Genomic DNA, 21,514 nt, shown 5'->3' with positions numbered 1-21,514 from the left:
TCCCTTACCCCATTATATTGTTTATCAGATCTTGTAAAATCAAGTGCAGTTTGATATTGGTTTTGTCAGTAATAAGCCACTATCAAGTGGACTAAAGTCCTATTACATCTAGCAGTAAATTTCTAGAATTTCTTTTTTACTGAGTGAATAAAATATCTAAAATTGATTAGCTGCATGTATAATTAATATTGCCAAATTGTCAAGTTTTTTAGTGTATTTAAAATTCAGCAAATTGAAAACTCAAAAACATATGACACTTCCAAGTAATGCCTGAAGCAAGACATAGCCCAGGGCTTGGAGTGGGAAAATAATTCCCAGATCTAAACTAAAATAGAAGTTGCACAACTTAACCTCCTTTTGAAGAATCTGTACAAGTTTGTTGAAATTCTGTATAGTTGTTTTCAAGGAGTTATGTGAATTAACACAAAATGAGAGATGGGTGACATGGATGACAATGCAGACTGATGACAATTCAGACTGACAATGTAGGAGGCATTGAAGTTATTCCAATAAATCCCTGACTGCTTTGCTCCTGGACAACACAATTAGTAACAAGACCAAATTATTTCACATTCAAAGTGGTGATTTTAGTGCTTCTACTCTTTTATCTTGATACTTTATATAATACTGTCCCATGAGCCTTATTTTCAAGTTAGTGAATTTCATTAAAAAAATCAAGCTTCAATACAATATGATATAAGACATATATACATTATATAAAACTATTAATACAACACATTAATCCTGTTCCCAGAGACCTGATTCCAAGAAAGAGAGAAATGAATTCCATGTCCTTGACTAATTAGAGTAAGTCAGTCAACATAACATTTATATATCTGGAGTGTGATTGGGACTGATGTCTTTCATTCCCTGGTGGGTACAAACATACAAACCTATCCCTTGCACCTACATAGCTTTTTATAACTTCCATTGTTGATGACACGAAATTGTGTTTTTTTTAATTTTTTGTGACTTTTGTTGTGAAATGACACGAACTCTGTGTCAGAACCATCTGTATAATTTTTTGGTGTGGGAGTTTGCTATATATCCAATATCTAAGTCTAATCAAACTAGTATTGATATATTCAGTTATCTTGTCCAAATTATATTCAATTCACTTTTAATTGAAATGCATGGAAAAATAACATGTACTTTATGGAATTAATAACAAAATAAGTAATTCTCTGCAGATATTTGTAATAACATAAGTTAGAGTTTTGCACTTTCTAGAAAGCTTGCAGTATTTCTCTTGTAGAAAATCAAAGCAAGTTTTGGTCTTGCAAAAAAATGAGGGGAAAACCCAAATGCAACCTATTTGCTTTTAGTATAAATTAAATCCATTTTCTGTGTATATCATGAAGGCTTTGTCTTGCACAAAATGGTAAATGTTTTACCAAATTGCAATCGAATCCACCTTAACAAACTGATCAACTAGTAAAGCTTCAATGCTATAATGGCTTGAAGGAAAGTTTTTTTAATATGAGGCAAGTGTAGTGAAATATGATTGATTGATTGATTGTTGATGTTTAATACCACTTTCAACACTCTTGGCTTATCAAGGCAGCCAGCTTTTATTAGTGAAAGAAACCAGAGAGACTGCCAGAATATAGCAGTGGAAAAAAAAATATATGAACTAGTATACATATTTTTAAGGGGCCAGCTGAAGAACGCCCCCGGGTGTGGGAGTTTCTCGCTTCATTGAAGACCCATTGGTAGCCTTCTGCTGTTGTCTGCTCCATTATCGGGTTGTTGTCGCTTTGACACATTCCCCTTTTCCATTCTCAATTTTATATCAGATGGAAAACAAAGCAATTACTCATTTACCAACAATAATTGTATTTAGAATAAAAATTCTGTTTAGAACAAATTACTTGTTAAATGTTATTATGATAAAACAAGTCCTAATTTGTCTATTTTTATTCAGTCCTCTAATATATCTAAGTACAAAAATGTAGTTGTTCAAATTTTTCCAGTTTCACAAAACACTGGAATTGAATGGTATTATAAAAGAGCAATGTTTTATTTTTACTGCACAAATTATCTTCATTATATGATTATGCTACCAACCTTTAGAATTTATTATTATTATTATTATTACCTTTCACTTAAGCAATGACCTAAAAAGCTAGTTGATCAGTTTGAAGTAAATTTTAACTGCAACTGGGTAAAACTTTTCAGCAGTTGGTGTTGTAAAATGACACTCACGTTACCTTTATAGGATCAAGTAAAACACCCTCATCAATAATATATATATATTTCTTACAGTTAAAGTGCACCAATGCAACTTCAAACATGAATAGAATATAAGAGTTGGTTTATATGACTGGTGATATTCTTATTCTAAAAAAAAGAATTTACAAACTTTCCAATTGATATTTTTGTGTCCAGTGGTAAATATTTCAAACACATACATGCATTTTTTTCTTAGTTTCAGTATCATGATTCAAAGCAGGTTTTATTTTTAGTCAGACATGTCCTGGTTACATACATTCCATTTGCTTGGCCATTTGAATCGATCGATTTTTGTTATCTTTAAAAATGCTGATATCAGCTTTATGTTGTAACCATCTTACGTTCTACAGTTTCCCATTATTCAAAGTTTAAAAAAGCTACATTCATTCAGTACTATAAGAATAATCAACCTATTACTAGACTTCCATATCCCTTTCTATGAAAAATAAAGAAAACTAGTAGCTTGACCACTGGACAACATCCTGCCTTGTATTTAAACTGAAATAAATGTAATTCTTAATCATGTTCAAATTTCCTTACTTTTACATGTAAGGCATTCTAAACATAAATAAACAGGGAATGTGTCCATGAGACCATAGATGTAATAATGGGTATTACATCTACGATAGACAAAGATGATGCCCCCGCTTGCATATCATATAAAGTTATATACAGGCTTAACTCTACAACGTTTAAATTGACACCACCAAAAACCAAACTTGAACTGTAGTAAGTGGTAATAAGCATTGTGTACAAGTTTCATAACATTTGGTTGAAGTTTGAGAACAGAAACCAACTTTGGGACAGACATACGTACAGAGGTACAGATGGACAAGGATAAAACTAAATGCCCCCTCTCAGCTATGACATGGGCATAAAAAAAATCTGTTTTCTTTGTTTTTCATCTACCAACAAAGAACAAAGTGTAAATAGGTTTGCGTGTTTACTAGTTAAATTATTCATACCAAGTGTTAAGGTCAGATGGTAACTAGACCAAAAGTCTAACCACAATTTTATCACATTATACTTATGCTTCAATTAGGTAAATGTTACCAATGCCGACTTTTCCAGAATTTCATTTTCAAATGTCTTTAAAACTAATTACTAATTCATGTACATGCTATTTACTTCTGACATTTCCATTCCATCAAAAGAAATTTGTGTTTTACATAATCAAGACTTTAAGAGGGCGTAATTGGAGAAAAACAGAAAATAAAGATACAAAAGCTTTATGATATTACATCCTCTGACATTTACACTGTATCTAATCGATTTTAAATAAATAATCTAACATTTAATGAATCTGTGGTGTTATATACAAACGGAGACATAGTTCTCAAATACCATCATTCAATGTAAGTTCTGACCGACCACAAGATTCACACTTTACAGGATTTTAACAGCTATACACAATTATATAAAAGGTTATTACATCCCGTTAGGTCTGTATTACACACATTGTCAGCGGCAATAATCTTAAGTAATTACAAGATAATTATTTCAAATCCCACTTATATCCTTTTGACTTTTACCTGTTGCTTGTGGGTTGGTTATCACATGAATTTAAACTAATGAGAAAGTTTTTAACAAATCGATACGGGAAAGAATTTAAAGTACAAATCTGTACACAAAAGTTAATTCATTCATAAATAATTTGTTTATTTCCACAGAATGTAATAAAAGGTATGAGTATCTATGTTTCCTCTTGGGATTGTCATTTTACTTCCTGTATTCACAGAATAATACTTTTTTTGAATGAGACTAACAGAAGATTAAAATATTTAACAATACTAAAATTAATATAGGAAGTGAAAGAGAAACCACTGGTCACTTATAAACTGAGTATTTATTGCATACCTGTGAAACTGAATATGCCATATACAACTTACAGAACTTTTTGTAAACACAAATTCACAACTATCCTAAACACCTACAGCCTGAATTATATATATGAATATCAAAAATTAAAATTTTCACATATGAAAGTTTAAAACATTCATCAAGAGAATACCCAGTGCATTTGTTTTATTTCTAATGAATAATTTCCTGTAGTCTTCATACCCGTAGCCAGGGGGGGTTCGGGGGGTTCGGACGAACCCCCCCTTGAAAACAAATAAGCACTGTTAAAGTCGATGTTCTGTTCGAATTGTGACTGTTAAAGTCGAGTTTGTTAGTCCAACGAACCCCCCTTTGGAAATTCCTGGCTACGGGCCTGGTCTTTTATATGGAGAAGTGGGATTAGGAAACTAAAAAAATAAAATTTTCAAACATTTTTTATTTTCTTTGAACTGCTCTAACTATGAAAGCCCTATCAAATGGTCAATATATAACTAAAAATATTTTGCAACCTTTATCATTGGAAATTGTCCAGTTAGCAAAAGAAGCATATATCAAAGTCAGACATAGTTTCCAAAGTGTTAATTATCAGTCTGACCACTAAGTACCTCACTCTCTTTCTCCTCTAGGTATTTCATTCATTCAATCTGAGGAGTGTCTTATTAACCCTAGCTATATGACCTACTACACAGGATTGTACATTAATTCCTCATGTCAGTCAACATTGGATAGGTTTGACTGTGTGGAGTTATTACAGCTTTTCATTCATGAATTTAAGACAAAAAAGACATACTTATATCAAGTTTTATACATTTGAGGGCCCTCATGGGGTTTTTGATTATGTGATTACTTGGCCGTTTTTTTAATGATTATCTGATTATTAAGCCAAATATTTCATGATTATTTGATTACCTAGGACTGTATTTTTAGTTTATGATTATTTGATTACTAAAGATAAGCAAATATTTAATGATTATGTGATTATATTGGCAAAAAAATGGTGATTATGTGATTACTAGGACCCCCCCATGAGGGGCCTCACATTTGTATCTTAACTGTCTATGGCTTGGAATATATAATACTTGTGCTTGTAAATTTTATCTATAAGTAATAATAAGTCAGTAGCAATTACAGTTTTACTGATTAGCTTAGAGGGTGTTTTAAATTACTTTGCTTAAATATTTGATCTATCAAGCTTCTTAAAAGTTTTTAATGGATAGATGGATTAGTGTGTAAAATCCAGTGGCAGATATTACACACATTTCAAATCAGCACGTTAGTTTTACAAGAATATGAACTCCGATTTGTTCCAGACACTGACATGTTGAACTCTTTATTTAATATAATAAGTCCACAAGGTGATTATCTGTTGATAAAAAACATGTCACACTTTCCTGACAAATTATTCCAACTTCCATCTGACCATGTCTCTGCTCTTACTTACCGGAGTAGCATTAAATACATTTTCCAATTATTTGGTTTTATTATTGAGCTGTACAAGGGGAACCAACCCATGATCTACTGCATTTTAGACATGTGTAATGTTACCAAATGTTTTCAATTATGAGCATTTGTGATGACAACTATTTAAGAATCATGTGTCATGATATTGCACATTTATTTCATTATAATATGTGTATTTGTTAAAATATACAGTGGGGAATTGTTTCATCACAACAAACTGTAAAAATATAATAATGATTCAAATTACCACTTAACCACAAAGGTTGGTAACTTAATTGATTATCTGAGGTTGAAAGGAATGGAACAACTGTTGTTCTTTTTTTTTAAAAAAGACAACTAAAAATTTGAAAAAAAAAGTTGCCATTTAAAACATTATTGTTGAATCAAATATGATAAACTGATTTCAACTGTATAGATGACTTTTAAAATTATCGGAAAAAAAGAGGATTTATTTTAATTTTGATTGCCTTTTGTTACATTAAATTTGCCTGAGGGTATAACACTACTCTTTGTGTGGCCTTCTCGATAGATCATTTTTTTAAATCCTTAATAAAGAAAAACTGCTTTTTCATTCCATGTAAAGCAAACTTAACAAAGAAGACAGTCCTCTGACTCACAAGAAATCAGTTAATAGTAATATCCCATTAACCTAGCTTTGACTATTGTCATATTGTACTAACTACCTCAAGTACTAATCTACTTATCATTAAATACTGATCCAGTGATTCTTTATAACATATGTTTTCTGTTCAAAAGAACATGCTGATTTTTACATATTATAAAAATCAACAAAAGAACATGAATCATTTTCTGACTAATACAAGTTCAACGAGAAATTGTTTACTGTAAAACAGTACGAAAAGTTTTGATCAAGGTTTCAATATATGGCAGTTTACCAGGTCCTAATATTATTTTTATTTGTGTTTGCCAAAAAACAAGTATTCTTGACACAGTAATTAATAAATTACTGCACTCTAATTTTATGTAAATGCCAGGATGTGATGCATTATTATGAGTGAAGAGTCAAATATAAGTAAGTCTAGTAAACTCATCAGAGCTTTACATAGAAATGTACAAATGAGTTTCACTTGAATATTCTGGAAGAACAGTGTCCCCTCATCTCCCACCCAACCCCCAGTGTAAAATTTTACAGGAAATAAGAAATAAGATGAATGTGATTTTCAAAATCAATTAAATTATGTAATAACCTAAACTGTGAGCTTTAAGATTATAACTTCAAGGTGTTTAACAACAATGACTCTAATCCCTGAGGGTGTTAAAAATTTAAAGTCACTTTTTTCTACAACTTTATTAACAGGGTCCATGTTTGTGAAAGCCTAAGCAAAAAGGCAGTGACAGCTTTTCTTGCTGTTTTGGGGGGAAGGTTGGTGTGCAGAGTATATATCATGTATATAATTGCCATTTTTCAAAATACTCAAAAATACATTCTTTTTGATAAATATATACTTAGGCCAGGAGTTTTTAATTTATTGGTTTACGGATCCGCCGACCCGATTTTGCTGATTTCCAGAATAAAAATAAAATTCACTTTTCACGCTTTTTTATTCCCGCCGACCTTAACAAATGCATTATCCCTGAAAAATTATTAAAATATTTTTTTTCCTGAAATGAAATGCATTAATCACTAACAAAATTGACAACACTTTCTGGTGTGAAAAAAAACCCCTTCCAGTTCACGTTTCTAAATATAGACAAATCAATTATAACTGACCTTGAAATGTCGTTTGCGCAAATAATTTTGCGGAACGAAACTTGTGTTTAAAACCAATTACACAATAAGTTCGTTTACCTTATTTGTCATCAGTCCGTAAGATGCATCATCTCATAGAAATAGACTTGTCCAAATGTGGACAGGGTGAAGGCATCAAATTAAAGAACTGAATATTAACAAATCATTAGGAATTTTCTTGTTTTTATAGGTAATAAAAAAAATGTCGTTCATTTGGATAAAAAAACGGGAATGCAAGACAACAGATTAACCCGATATCGTTTTTCCAGTGGACGATTCTATTAGGTTTTTGACACGTGTGTTGAAACTTATTTTCGTACGACGTTTATGCATTTTTTCTTTATCAGTTTTCGTGCTTGAAGATCATTATTTACCAAGTTTTCTGGAATTGATTAAGAGCTACGCGAATCTATTTTTCTTGTTTCTGAAATGATGATTTAATTTCGTCTTTGTCGGTGCATCCCCTTTTTTTTACTGTAAATTACTAGACAATGTCATGCAAAAGGCTCAAACATATCAACATTGCAATTTGAAGACAATGACATCAATATAACCAATGAAACCAAACATCTAGGTATCAAAAGAAACGAGCAAAACCGTGCAAATATCTCAGAAAGAATAAGAACCGGAAGGGCAACAATATACAGCCTTCTTGGAGCTGGGTTACATGTCAGAAGGGGATTCTCACCCATGGTTGCATACAAGCTATGGAGAACATATGCAGTACCAAGAAGCATATACGGACTTGAGGTGATGAACTTACTTGCAAAAGAAAAGGATATGCTAGAACTTGCAGAGAGAAAAATCCTCCGACAAATTCAAGGACTTCCAAATAATACAGCAAATATGGCTGTATATACCCTGGTAGGAGCAGAACCTATTGCCATCACATTAGACAAAAATGTACTTACCTTCTTCATGAATATTGTTCGAAATCCAGGAACCATAGAATGTGAAATTCTGCGCCGACAAATAGTATTCTCAGACCAAAGAGGAAAAGACTTTATCAACAGAGTAGAAAAAACTCTATCAAAATACAATTTGAAATCCAGTAGCTACTACATAGAAAATCCACTGAATAAAATGGAATGGAAAAGACTAGTAGGAATAAAGATCAAGGAATACTGGAAAAATGAATGTCATAATGAAAAAATGGAAAAAACATCACTTAAATACATAGAGATACAGAACAATCCATTAAATGAAGCTCACAATATATGGAAAAGTGTAAAAAACAATAGTAAAGATGTAAAGGCAGGAGAAATAAAAGCAAGAATAAGTACTCAAACGTACATATTCCAAGCCAAAAGAGCTAAGTTCGATCCAAAAGTTAACCATATGTGTACAATTTGCGAACAGGAAAATGAAGATCTAGAACATTTTATTCTACACTGCAAAGAACTAGAGCAAATAAGATCTAAATACTGCTCAAAAATCGAACAGACAATGGATGAAATTGATACGTCAACATACAAGAAGATCAAACAACAAGGGAATTTACTGCAGCTCATAATAGACTGTACTAGCAAGGACATAAACTGTTACCCAACTGTGTATGAAAACATTGAAACTCTTGCTAGAAATATGTGTTATGAGATGCACTTGCTGCGCACAAAAAGGATAAAAAACCTGATCACAAGTACAGTATAAGTAAACTTCTTAAAATTGTTACTTACAAATAGTATACCATCCAACTATTTTACGGCTTATAAGTTTTTAAAAAATAAATCCTCACTTTAAAATTGTAAGATATCAGTTATAATTTAAAAAGAGTAATGACAAGATCTCCATATAGAAATTAAACTGTAAAGAAATTTTTTGTATATATTATACCTTAAATTTTGTCCAAACCCCAACCACTTTACATAAGTCTTACAGGAAATTTTCATTATTATTCCTGATATATGTATAGCACACTCAGCTATGATTATAAGTAATTTTTAACTTTTGACCATTTAAATTCTTGTAAATACATGTATATGCAGTTGTTGTTTTTTTTAACACTTTCCTACACCTTAGCACATATAAATTATTATATATTTTTTAAAAACTTTATGATGACAATCCTATGAATTAATTATGATATCTATTATTTAGTGATCATTATAACCAAATTCAGTCATCTGTATATAATGTAATAAATTGTTTCCATATGTTTTAAGGTGTAAATAGTTGCTCAAACTATACCCTTTGGGTAGTGCTCCACATTTAATGGAGGAATATACAAGAAACTGAACATGCGTAGTTTATAACAGCTGAGCAATAATATTTCATCGAACTAAAATTTTAGAAATGATGATAAAATAGCATAACAAACATATTGCTAGAAAGGTGAAATATATATTGATTTTGCATATTTTTTTGTCTTCAAAGATGATTTTTTTTTCTTTTTTTTTCCCGACCGACCGACCCGACTTTTTCATGGGGAAAATCCGTAAACCAACAAATTAAAAAACCGTGGCCTTATGTAACAACCAGTTAATTTTGCTTATAACATAACCTGGTAATCGAAGAAATCACTCTAGAAAGTTGTGGACGATTTAGCAAAGCATTAATCCAATGATACAGAATATCATAGTCAATAAAAAAAAACTTAATCTACTTAAGGAATGACTGTAATATTTTTTCTGTCTATGAAGAAAATAACATCAAAAATGTGGTGCACACCAAATAACCTATGCGGGTGCAACACACTTTTATGTTATTTCATATATCAGAAAATATAAAATATAGGCAAGTGTTGGAAGTGGCATTAAAAACCAATAACCAATCAATCAATCAATCAATCAAAGATCTGACAAAAAAAATCAACTTCATAAACCCAAAGGACAAAATCATTATCATATATAAACCACAGTTGTGGTTCCTGCATTGCTTGTGTCTTAATGGATGAAAGCACAATTTGTCACCCAGAATTATGATAATAAACCTTTTCATTCCTTTACAATAAAAAATATTATATTTTACTATATTCAAAATAATTTCTATTGATCATGTTTATTTTCTTACTCTTCAAGTTTTCAAAGTAATCTAAATATCTTGAAACAGGATTTTTTTTTTCCCATGGCTAAATATAAAGATTATTGCCATTGAGAAACAATAAAATATCCCACATACAATTGATAAATATTCTATTATCTATGAATAGGTATGTTATCAATATACAAAGGTATTTAACTAAATCTCAATCAAATTGATTTCACTTTTTATTACACAATTTTCTGTCACTTAAATCACAGGAACATTTATTATCTCCTTTAACCTTGAATTAAATCTGTGAAAAAGAAGTGCCGGTAGGATTTGTAAACATTGACCGCCCCCACATAACTACCTTATTACCTGCTACCCTCATTCACAAAATATCATAGTTTACACACCTACACACATACTCTGATGATCATTCAAGAATGAAAATAGTAAGGGGTACCAAAGGGAGAAATCACTATACCTTATCATTAGACAGCAAATTTCATTCATAAAACTCAATGCAATGTTTACTCTTTTAGACAGTTTTGTTTATCAAGGGAATTACAAATACAAAACCGTCATAAATAATTTCATCAATGATCATTTGAATATTTTAAAAAACTATTTTTCCTTCAAAAACCTCTAAGTCTTGTATTATTTGTATACAAAAGATTATATAATAGATAACTGTTTTGCCATTCATACATCAGAATTGTAATGTTGTATATAAACCACAATGGTATGCTGATCTATGCTGTCAGAATCAATAAAACCATAGTCTGCTTAAGCTTTGTGTACAGTAAAAACAATATTTGATAGCAGGGTAGGACTGTGCTGCTCTTAATACATCAATGAGTCCAATGAGTTGAACTTTCGAAAAAAGAAAAAAAAAAAGACAAAGCTTCTTATATACACTTGGTCCTAAATAGAATGACCACAATTACTTTGTCATAAAATCACAAAAGAATGATTTTGTTTTTGTCTGGAATAGTCATCTGATAACCTTGTTAGGGCTAAAATAACGGGGAAGAAATTGGTAACATCCTCTAATCTTATCATAATGTCCACTGTTAATAGATTTGTTAACTTTTAATACATTGTCAGGGATTTTCTATGTTTACAAACCCAAGAAACCAAATAAATATGTAAATTTCCTTTTATTCGCAATAACAAATGATTCCTCATAATTACAGCAATAAAAATTGTAATAAACATGATTATGACACCATTCTGTAACAATGTATTTCATCCTCCAAAGATTTTTAAAAGCATGATGAAAACTCCGCAAATGGAATTACCATATAAAAAGGACAACATAAATTCACACCTGCAATGACCAATGGTCCCACACAATAGACCAGCGCTTCCAGACAAACTTGCGTGCGTCACGTTGAAGTGACAATATTATTAACTAAATTTAATGCCTTAGGCTCTTACAATGATACAAAGACATCCCTTGTAGCATGATCAAAAATTTCAAAAGTTTTATTACTAATGAATTTAAAAGCAAATTTGTAAACACCCTATATATCTGTACAAGGTTTTAATCACACCATGTAATTACATAATAAAAAGCATTAAATTAAACGCCATTCATTGTTCTTACCCGTCTCTCAGGTTTTAGTTAATGAGTGTTCGTAATGGTAATGCACACAGCAGAGTCTTTATTTCAAGTCATTTCAAGAGCATAAATCTTTAAGTCTTTTAAGTTTAATGTGTTTCTTTGAAGTCTTTATGTGCAGAATAATTATGCAAACAAATTTACATTTCAATAAAAATGTGCAGTGTAACAAATTACATGTAGTTCTTAATTCAACAATAGTTGATAGTATTCTAAATCCGAGCGGAAAAAAATCAGCGAAGTCAGCTTCAAACTAATTCTTTACATTTACATTTTACACATAAGAGTGTATCAAGTTTCTTATTTCATATTTAAACAATGCACAAAATGCCATGAAGAAATGCCTTTCTTACTTTTTTCGTTAGTTTAACCTATACTAGAAAAAAAAGGGAATGTAACAGAAAGGCAGTATATATGTTTTTTTAAAAGAAGACACTATCCCCTTAAAAATGAGCGTTAAACTTTCCTTATTGGATTGAACTGTCTATTATAAATTTATGGATAAATGCATGTTTAAGCAATTCAAAACTAAGTTTTCACAGAATAATATAATATTATAGATCTGTAATGATCCCTATATAAAATATGGTATGTTCTAAACACTAAATTATTCATAGACTAATCATGGAAACATATGTAAGCTGTATTTTATATATTAAAATATGTGCAGCGGTGTTGAATAATTGAATCAAAAAGCAACAAATGCATCCCGTGAAGTCCATCTGTTATAAGCAAAGTCACACCACAAAGGCTGAATACGGTTAATCAATAGCAGTCATTATTCCTCCCAATTCAAACCCTAACTATTATGGTCAATAAACACACCATAATCATCACCATCTAATCTACAGCATTGACAATATTTTTATTTCCATTTCAACTGCTTTTTGTCACAATAGTAGAAATTGGTTTTCATCCCTTGATATCATCAAAATCTTATGATGATCAGCAATAAAAATCTTACGTTTGTCACCAACCACTGGCTATACCTGTCATTGTCACATGCCAGGCATTGTGTCGGAAGACGTTACCAACCTTCATCAGGTGGGCTTCTAAAGAAATATAAAGATTACATTGAACCTGGAGTAAAAATTAAAAGCCTATCATAATCATCAGCTTAATATCAAAATACATCTTATTAAACTATGCCTCATTGCTTTCATAGTTTTTTTACTTTTCTTTTTTGAAGTAACAACAATAGGAAATGTAAATCAGTTTGTTTTTACACATTTGTAGAAAATCTGCCTTCAGTTTAAACAATATGCAGGTGTTTTCGCCAGAAATGATGAATTAAGATTAAGCATAGAAATTATTTTTTCTTCCGTATTTCTTCAATTTTCAAAAGAACAGAGTTTTCTATTCTGTGTTGAAAGAATAGAAATTAATAGCCCAGCAATAATGAAAAGAAAATGCATTAGTATTCAATATATTCATTAGGCACAAAATGCCATATTAATTTCTCAAAGTCTTTTTGAGAATGAAATCACCTGAACTGAATAAATTAGTTTTTTTCAACGTTATATTTATTTTACAATCAGTATGATGATTTTTTACCAAATATTTTCCTTTTAAACAGAACCTTTCAGGCAAGGTCATCAACTTCAAGTGTCATTCATTACCACAAAAGTCTGTCAGTAATTTTGGAGGCTATTTTATAGACTAGAGACTTTTTTAAGCTCTTAATTTTTAACCATCTGCCCAAGAATTAATACAATCAAAATTCACCTCATTTTCCCATTAATATGCTCCTTTTTATGAGCAACTTGACAAGTGTTTATTTGTGTATCCCTTGACCCCAAACGATACTCATGATCGACCCAAAGATGGTTTATTTCTTTGCCGATAATATTCTTTTTTTCGTTTTTGTTCACCTAACAATACTATTACAACATATGGTCTGTTTGTAGATTTATGTTCATCATGAATTTTTTATCCTTACTTGATAAAATTAGTCTCATTTAAATTCAGCTTCAGGCCTTTGATAATCTTTCATATAATTAATTTTGGGAAAAGTATGAAAATGAAAATGAATATTAATTACTCCTAATTTAATCTGAGAAATGAATACATCATAAACTATCTGCTTGCATAATTACTCAATGTGCCTTAACACATTGGTGTCTTGAAATTAAAACAATAACACAGATGGACAAATTTCAGGAGATCTTGTTCTCAGATCAGAGATCTTATCGCTATTGTGTTACCTTTAAATGATTTGATTATTGGTTCAGATAAAGTCCACCATAAAAGCTGAATATAAAAAAAATCAGTACATCTTTAATTGAGAAGAGGATGGGTTGAGAAGGGATAAGAAATAGTCCACTTACAAAAGGGCAATAAAAAATATGAAGACCAGGAAGAAGTTACAACTTTCAAAAATAACCAAATTATAATGAAGAAATTTACTCCTGTCGATTCTAATTCAGATTAAACAAGTGAAACTGCGAGCTACTGCTCACTGATGATACCCCCGCCGCAAGTGGATAATATTAATAGTGTAAAAATATGCAAGTGTTCGGTAAACAGGAAGTTGTCGAGTGATGAATCTGAAAACGCATCACACGGTATAGCTGACTTATATAAATCCTGAAACCAAATTTCAGAAATCCTTGTATTGTAGTTCCTGAGAAAAATGTGACGAAAATTTTCAACTTGGCTATCATGTGTAAAATCATACAAGTGTTCGGTAAACAGGAAGTTGTCGAGTGATGAATCTGAAAACGCATCACACGGTATAGCTGACTTATATAAATCCTGAAACTAAATTTCAGAAATCCTTGTATTGTAGTTCCTGAGAAAAATGTGACGAAAATTTTCAACTTGGCTATCATGTGTAAAATCAGACAAGTGTTCGGTAAACAGGAAGTTGTCAAGTGATGAATCTGAAAACGCATCACACGGTATGGCTGACATATATAAATGTTGATACCAAATTACAGAAAGGGTGGATGTGCAGTTCCTGAGAAAAATGTGACGAAAGTTTCATGGGACGGACTGACTGACGGACGGACTGACGGACTGACGGACTGATGGACGGACTGACGGACTGACGGACGGACGGACTGACGGACGGACGGACTGACGGACGGACGGACAGACAGAGGTAAAACAGTATACCCCCCCTTTTTTAAAGCGGGGGTATAATTATAACACAATGAATTTCTATTGTGACAGGAAATAATTTTCCCTCCAACAATATCATTACTGGAAAAGATTTGATATCCAAACCTCAATGGCATGGAAATGTCGAATTAGCATGAAAATTCTATAACTGTGCCCATATTACTCATTTGAATTATGACAGAGTTGACAAAAACATTTTTGTTCATGCTAACTGTAGCAGTTCTTATATCAAGAACTAGTCAGTGTATATTAAATTTGCAATAAACTGTTCCCTACATTCCAGAGTGAATGCTTTCATTAAGCTGTGCATACATCATTTGTTGTGAAACAGTGCTGTGGATTAGTTTTTGCCTGGTGTGAGCTTTTCTTATACTAACAACCTCTGTTGAATTTCTATTGTGAACCAGTGCTGTGGATTATTTTTGGCCTGGTGTGAACTGTCATTATACTTACATCATCTGTTGTATTTCTGTTGTGAACCAGTGTTGTGGATTAGTTTTGGCCTGGTGTGAACTGTCTTTTTACTTACATCATCTGTTGTATTTCTGTTGTAAACCAGTGTTGTGGAATAGTTTTGGCCTGGTGTGAACTGTCATTATACTTACATCATCTGTGGAATGTCTGTTGTAAACCAGTGTTGTGGATTAGTTTTGGCCTGGTGTGAACTGTTATTATACTTACATCATCTGTTGTATTTCTGTTGTGAACCAGTGTTGTGGATTAGTTTTGGTCTGATGTGAACTGTCATTATACTTACATCATCTGTTGAATTTCTGTTGTGAACCAGTGTTGTGAATTAGTTTTGGCCTGGTGTGAACTGTCTCTATACTTACATCATCTGTTGTATTTCTGTTGTGAACCAGTGCTGTGGATTAGTTTTGGTCTGGTGTGAACTGTCTCTATACTTACATCATCTGTTGTATTTCTGTTGTGAACCAGTGTTGTGGATTAGTTTTGGCCTGGTGTGAACTGTCATTATACTTACATCATCTGTTGAATGTCTGTTGTGAACCAGTGTTGTGGATTAGTTTTGGCCTGGTGTGAACTGTCATTATACTTACATCATCTGTTGAATGTCTGTTGTGAACCAGTGTTGTGGATTAGTTTTGGCCTGGTGTGAACTGTCATTATACTCACATCATCTGTTGTATTTCTGTTGTGAACCAGTGTTGTGGATTAGTTTTGGTCTGATGTGAACTGTCATTATACTTACATCATCTGTTGTATTTCTGTTGTGAACCAGTGTTGTGGATTAGTGTTTGCCTGGTGTGAACTGTCTTTATACTTACATCATCTGTTGAATTTCTGTTGTGAACTAGTGCTGTGCATTAGTTTTGGCCTGGTGTGAACTGTCATTATATTTACATCATCTGTTGTATTTCTGTTGTGAACCACTGCTGTGGATTAGTTTTGGCCTGGTGTGAACTGTGATTATACTTACATCATCTGTTGTATTTCTGTTGTGCACCACTGCTGTGGATTAGTTTTGGCCTGGTGTGAACTGTCATTATACTTACATCATCTGTTGTATTTCTGTTGTGCACCAGTGCTGTGGATTAGTTTTGGCCTGGTGTGAACTGTCTTTATCCTTACATCATCTGTTTTTATTTCTGTTGTGAACCAGTGTTGTGGATTAGTTTTGGCCTGGTGTGAACTGTCTTTAAACTTACATCATCTGTTGTATTTCTGTTGTGAACCAGTGTTGTGGATTAGTTTTGGCCTGGTGTGAGCTTTTCTTATACTAACAACCTCTGTTGAATTTCTATTGTGAACCAGTGCTGTGGATTATTTTTGGCCTGGTGTGAACTGTCATTATACTTACATCATCTGTTGTATTTCTGTTGTGAACCAGTGTTGTGGATTAGTTTTGGCCTGGTGTGAACTGTCTTTTTACTTACATCATCTGTTGTATTTCTGTTGTGAACCAGTGTTGTGGATTAGTTTTGGCCTGGTGTGAACTGTCATTATACTTACATCATCTGTTGAATGTCTGTTGTAAACCAGTGTTGTGGATTAGTTTTGGCCTGGTGTGAACTGTTATTATACTTACATCATCTGTTGTATTTCTGTTGTGAACCAGTGTTGTGGATTAGTTTTGGTCTGATGTGAACTGTCATTATACTTACATCATCTGTTGAATTTCTGTTGTGAACCAGTGTTGTGAATTAGTTTTGGCCTGGTGTGAACTGTCTCTATACTTACATCGTCTGTTGTATTTCTGTTGTGAACCAGTGTTGTGGATTAGTTTTGGTCTGGTGTGAACTGTCTCTATACTTACATCATCTGTTGTATTTCTGTTGTGAACCAGTGTTGTGGATTAGTTTTGGCCTGGTGTGAACTGTCATTATACTTACATCATCTGTGGAATGTCTGTTGTGAACCAGTGTTGTGGATTAGTTTTGGCCTGGTGTGAACTGTCATTATACTTACATCATCTGTTGAATGTCTGTTGTGAACCAGTGTTGTGGATTAGTTTTGGCCTGGTGTGAACTGTCATTATACTCACATCATCTGTTGTATTTCTGTTGTGAACCAGTGTTGTGGATTAGTTTTGGTCTGATGTGAACTGTCATTATACTTACATCATCTGTTGTATTTCTGTTGTGAACCAGTGTTGTGGATTAGTGTTTGCCTGGTGTGAACTGTCTTTATACTTACATCATCTGTTGAATTTCTGTTGTGAACCAGTGCTGTGCATTAGTTTTGGCCTGGTGTGAACTGTCATTATATTTACATCATCTGTTGTATTTCTGTTGTGAACCACTGCTGTGGATTAGTTTTGGCCTGGTGTGAACTGTCATTATACTTACATCATCTGTTGTATTTCTGTTGTGCACCACTGCTGTGGATTAGTTTTGGCCTGGTGTGAACTGTCATTATACTTACATCATCTGTTGTATTTCTGTTGTGCACCAGTGCTGTGGACTAGTTTTGGCCTGGTGTGAACTGTCTTTATACTTACATCATCTGTTTTTATTTCTGTTGTGAACCAGTGTTGTGGATTAGTTTTGGCCTGGTGTGAACTGTCATTATACTTACATCATCTGTTGTATTTCTGTTGTGAACCAGTGTTGTGGATTAGTTTTGGCCTGGTGTGAACTGCCTGGCGCTGTATTTCCATCTTTGTTACTCATCTTCACAAATCAAATGCCTGAAAACATGTGAAATTATAAAGTATAATCAAAAAGCATTTTTAGTCCATTCATTGAACAACAGCTTATAATTATCCAAATAACAATTACAGTAATTGCATAGACATTCAAATATTTAATTTTTCTCAAAGGTCTTTAGGCACAGTTGTTTTTTATTTGTATTTTGCTTTGTTTTGAGTGGTTATCTCAAGTGGTTGAATATATGAAACCTGATACAGAATCTGAAGTGCATCATTGGATGTGTTACGTACGTGTGATGGTGATGCATTGTTATTACGTACATGTGTACTTGTGATGTAATCAGTTAAGTGTGTACGTCACTTAAATATTTCCCTTACACATGGTCACAGAGATGTTTCTTTGACACAGCCACAGAAGACCAATTATAACTAAATATAGATATATGTAAAACTAATAATTTTACGATTGTCTGAAATATTAAACCAACAACTTGATTTAATGGCTTTTTTTAATATCTATAGTCATTTTTGAAGCATAATACTTCTAATTTGTTTGTAATAAAACTATTTGTGAAATGTTAAATGCTGATTCACGTCAAATTATTATTGATAGGAAATACAATTATAAATAATGTAATCCCCTTTTATACATGATTAACATTTCAGCAATAAAATAAAACTTGTAAATACATCATAGGTGAATTCACTATAATGCGCAAAATAAATTTTAACAAGCATCTAGGGGACTTATATTGTTGTAGTAGAAAGCAAAAATTATCCTCACTACTAAATTTTAAAATAGGATGTTAAAACAAAATTAGAAAGGGAAAATTAATATAACATGCTTTCACACCTTTAAAATCTGACATTTATTCAAGGGTCAAAGAGCATGAAACATCCTATTACGTATGATGTACATGATAATGTCAATGCTTGTACCTATGTTCAGGAGGTCCTATTCAGAATTAAATAGAACTGTTTTTGTGGGATGTTTTTTCATCTTACTTTTTTTCCTCCTTGTTGGACTTTGGATTTGATACACTGACATAACTTTACAAATTAATTCAGGAAATTAAAAAGAAATATTTACTATTACCTTTAATTTACATAGCGGTGACGGGAAAGTAATCGCGTATTAAACCACTCATCAATGTGTAATGTGGTTACACCAAGTTACACTTACGTACAAATAAAAACGTCTTTGATGTGGTTTTACATATGATATATTCTGTGTACTTTATGGACTTTAAACAATTAAACAGCATTTGTTTCCTACACAAGATCTTACTGAAACACCTCTTTCAAAATCGGTGAACTTTACAATTATAGTAAATTTTATCATTAAGCCGGATTAATTGTGGTTTTTTAAACCAACAGATGAGGAAAACTCTGATAACGCTATAACAGATCAGATTGTTTATATTGTTTTCTTTTGTTTGTTTACTTCCGATGTACTAGTTGACCTAGAAATTAGTCGCCCATTTCTTATAAATTTAACGCAACAGAAGATCTGCAATGTTATTTTCAGAAGTGTGGCAATCTGGTTAACCGCACCTACCTATTTACAAATATGATCAGTGCAGGTTACATGTCAAAAATATACCAACATGCAATAGTGTTTGTCATTATGATGAGGAAACTTTGTTGGTCTATTTTTTACTCGTTTTAAGATAGTCAAAGTTTCAACAAAATTATACGCACAATCAAATCCTACATTAGTTGTTAGTTATATCATGGAAGTATTATAGTGAATATAATACTTCCATGTATAAATCTAAAAGTACTCTTAAAACATGCAGGAAGTTAATTCTTATTATGCTACTATGTACTTTAACAATATGACACCTCAATCCTGAGAGGATAGCTCTTAACAGTTTGAAACCTTATTCCTAAGAGGACGGCTCTTAACAATTTGACACCTTATTCCTAAGAGGATGGCTAATTACTTGCTTCCTAGCTCAACTACTACAACAATAGACTCAATTTAATGATTTCTGAGAAAACCAATAATTTTCTTTTTTTCATTATTTGTTATTGAATAATTTCAAAACAATCAGTGCTAAACGAAAAAAATTCAAATTGAAAATAATTCCGTTTAAGACCCAAAATTGTATATATAGGTATGTGCTTTAATTAAATGATCTTGTACTTAAATTCCAAAGTTAAACCTACCAGCAGGCAATTACTGTTTTAATATGTCTAAGTACCCTAAGTAATCTTGATCTTCATACATAACCTATTACATAGAGAAATTGATCATTCTTTAATTAGCCTGAAAATAACAATCACAAGCTAAAAATAAATGAGAAATTGAATTATAATGTCCGTATAAGTGACATCTCACTTCTTGTCAGCTATAATATAATCAAGCTAAATTTATTGTATGTTTTTGATCTAAGTGATAAATAATGATATTTTTAGGTAATCAAATAACATGACCCAAGGGTTTCCATAAAGTATTCATTATGTACCCATCTGATATGGCCCTGATTTTTTGGCCACAAGAATGCCAAACATTTGAATTATGTCTTATTCCCAGAGCTGTATTATGGCACCTAAGCTATAATACCTGGGACAAAGACATTCAGGTGACAATTTACCTGTAGAAGCTAATTTGTCTACAATGGAATTCCAAACACTTTAGGATTGTCAATGCATGACTAATACAACATGTTTACAAAATAAATTTGAAGTAATATTGGATCCTTATAACAGTTTACAAATAGCCTATTGCCTTTAATATTAATTTAATGTTACACATATTTGTTTCAAGGTGTTTAAATACTTGACCCACCAAATTTTATTTTTTAATTTTACATTATATTTTTCTTCTTATTAATATTTTACCATATATGACTAGATCCTTGTACTTTTCTGTGAAACTGGCCATGTAAAAAATACCTAAAATGTGTTGTCAAAATGATTTATTAATAAAATCCTGCATTGTGGTTTTGTCAAAATTTGCACTTAGAAGGTAGTTTAGTCTCCAACTTTAATCTAATACACTATTTATATTATTGCAAATTTGATAATTGTTTACAATACATATTTGAACCGCTTTTCCAGGCTTCTGTAAAACTTAGGTATGATGCATGTGCCCTTTTATTCACAATATATATTTCCTATTCTTTTATAACAAAACTATGAATTAACTAAAATAGATTTATTTTCTAAATGTGTCAATTATTTCAAAATCTCTTCTGGCTTAAAGCATGCTTCCAATATTTTAGAAATATTATCTTTTGTTTTTCTTTTGCAAAAAAATAAGTGTTTTCAAGAATTAATGCTGTTATGTCTTTTATTTAATTCTCAATAACATTAAGATTTACACCAGACATAGCTTACACAATCTCTATCAGATGGAGGCAAATTAGTATAGTACACTCAAATAAACCAAAAATATACACAA

General features: G+C 31.8%; 2 protein-coding genes across 25 annotated transcripts in view; one reads left to right on the top strand and one right to left on the bottom strand.

Moving 5' to 3' along the window:
* LOC139490723 (runt-related transcription factor 1-like) overlaps window positions 1-21,514 on the top strand; it is a 52,486-nt gene that overhangs the window by 6,899 nt on the left and 24,073 nt on the right. The gene's annotated exons all lie outside the window — the stretch shown is intronic.
* The window catches only part of LOC139490725 (transcription initiation protein SPT3 homolog), a 102,732-nt gene that overhangs the window by 64,986 nt on the left and 16,232 nt on the right, over window positions 1-21,514 (bottom strand). For 5 of the 23 annotated variants that reach the window (XM_071277668.1, XM_071277677.1, XM_071277688.1 and 2 more), the window contains exon 3: window positions 18,033-18,144. In XM_071277668.1, the coding sequence (XP_071133769.1) occupies window positions 18,033-18,127 (95 nt within the window). In that variant the 5' untranslated portion in view covers window positions 18,128-18,144. Of the gene's footprint in view, window positions 1-14,074; window positions 14,121-15,750; window positions 15,801-17,651; window positions 17,702-18,032; window positions 18,145-20,277; window positions 20,378-21,514 lie in introns of those variants that run through there. The other 18 variants (XM_071277674.1, XM_071277684.1, XM_071277686.1 and 15 more) reach the window with 8 other exon arrangements.

The sequence above is a fragment of the Mytilus edulis genome, chromosome 10 (assembly GCF_963676685.1).
Source record: "Mytilus edulis chromosome 10, xbMytEdul2.2, whole genome shotgun sequence".
Taxonomy (NCBI): domain Eukaryota; kingdom Metazoa; phylum Mollusca; class Bivalvia; order Mytilida; family Mytilidae; genus Mytilus; species Mytilus edulis.
This window is presented reverse-complemented; position numbering and strand designations above follow the sequence as displayed.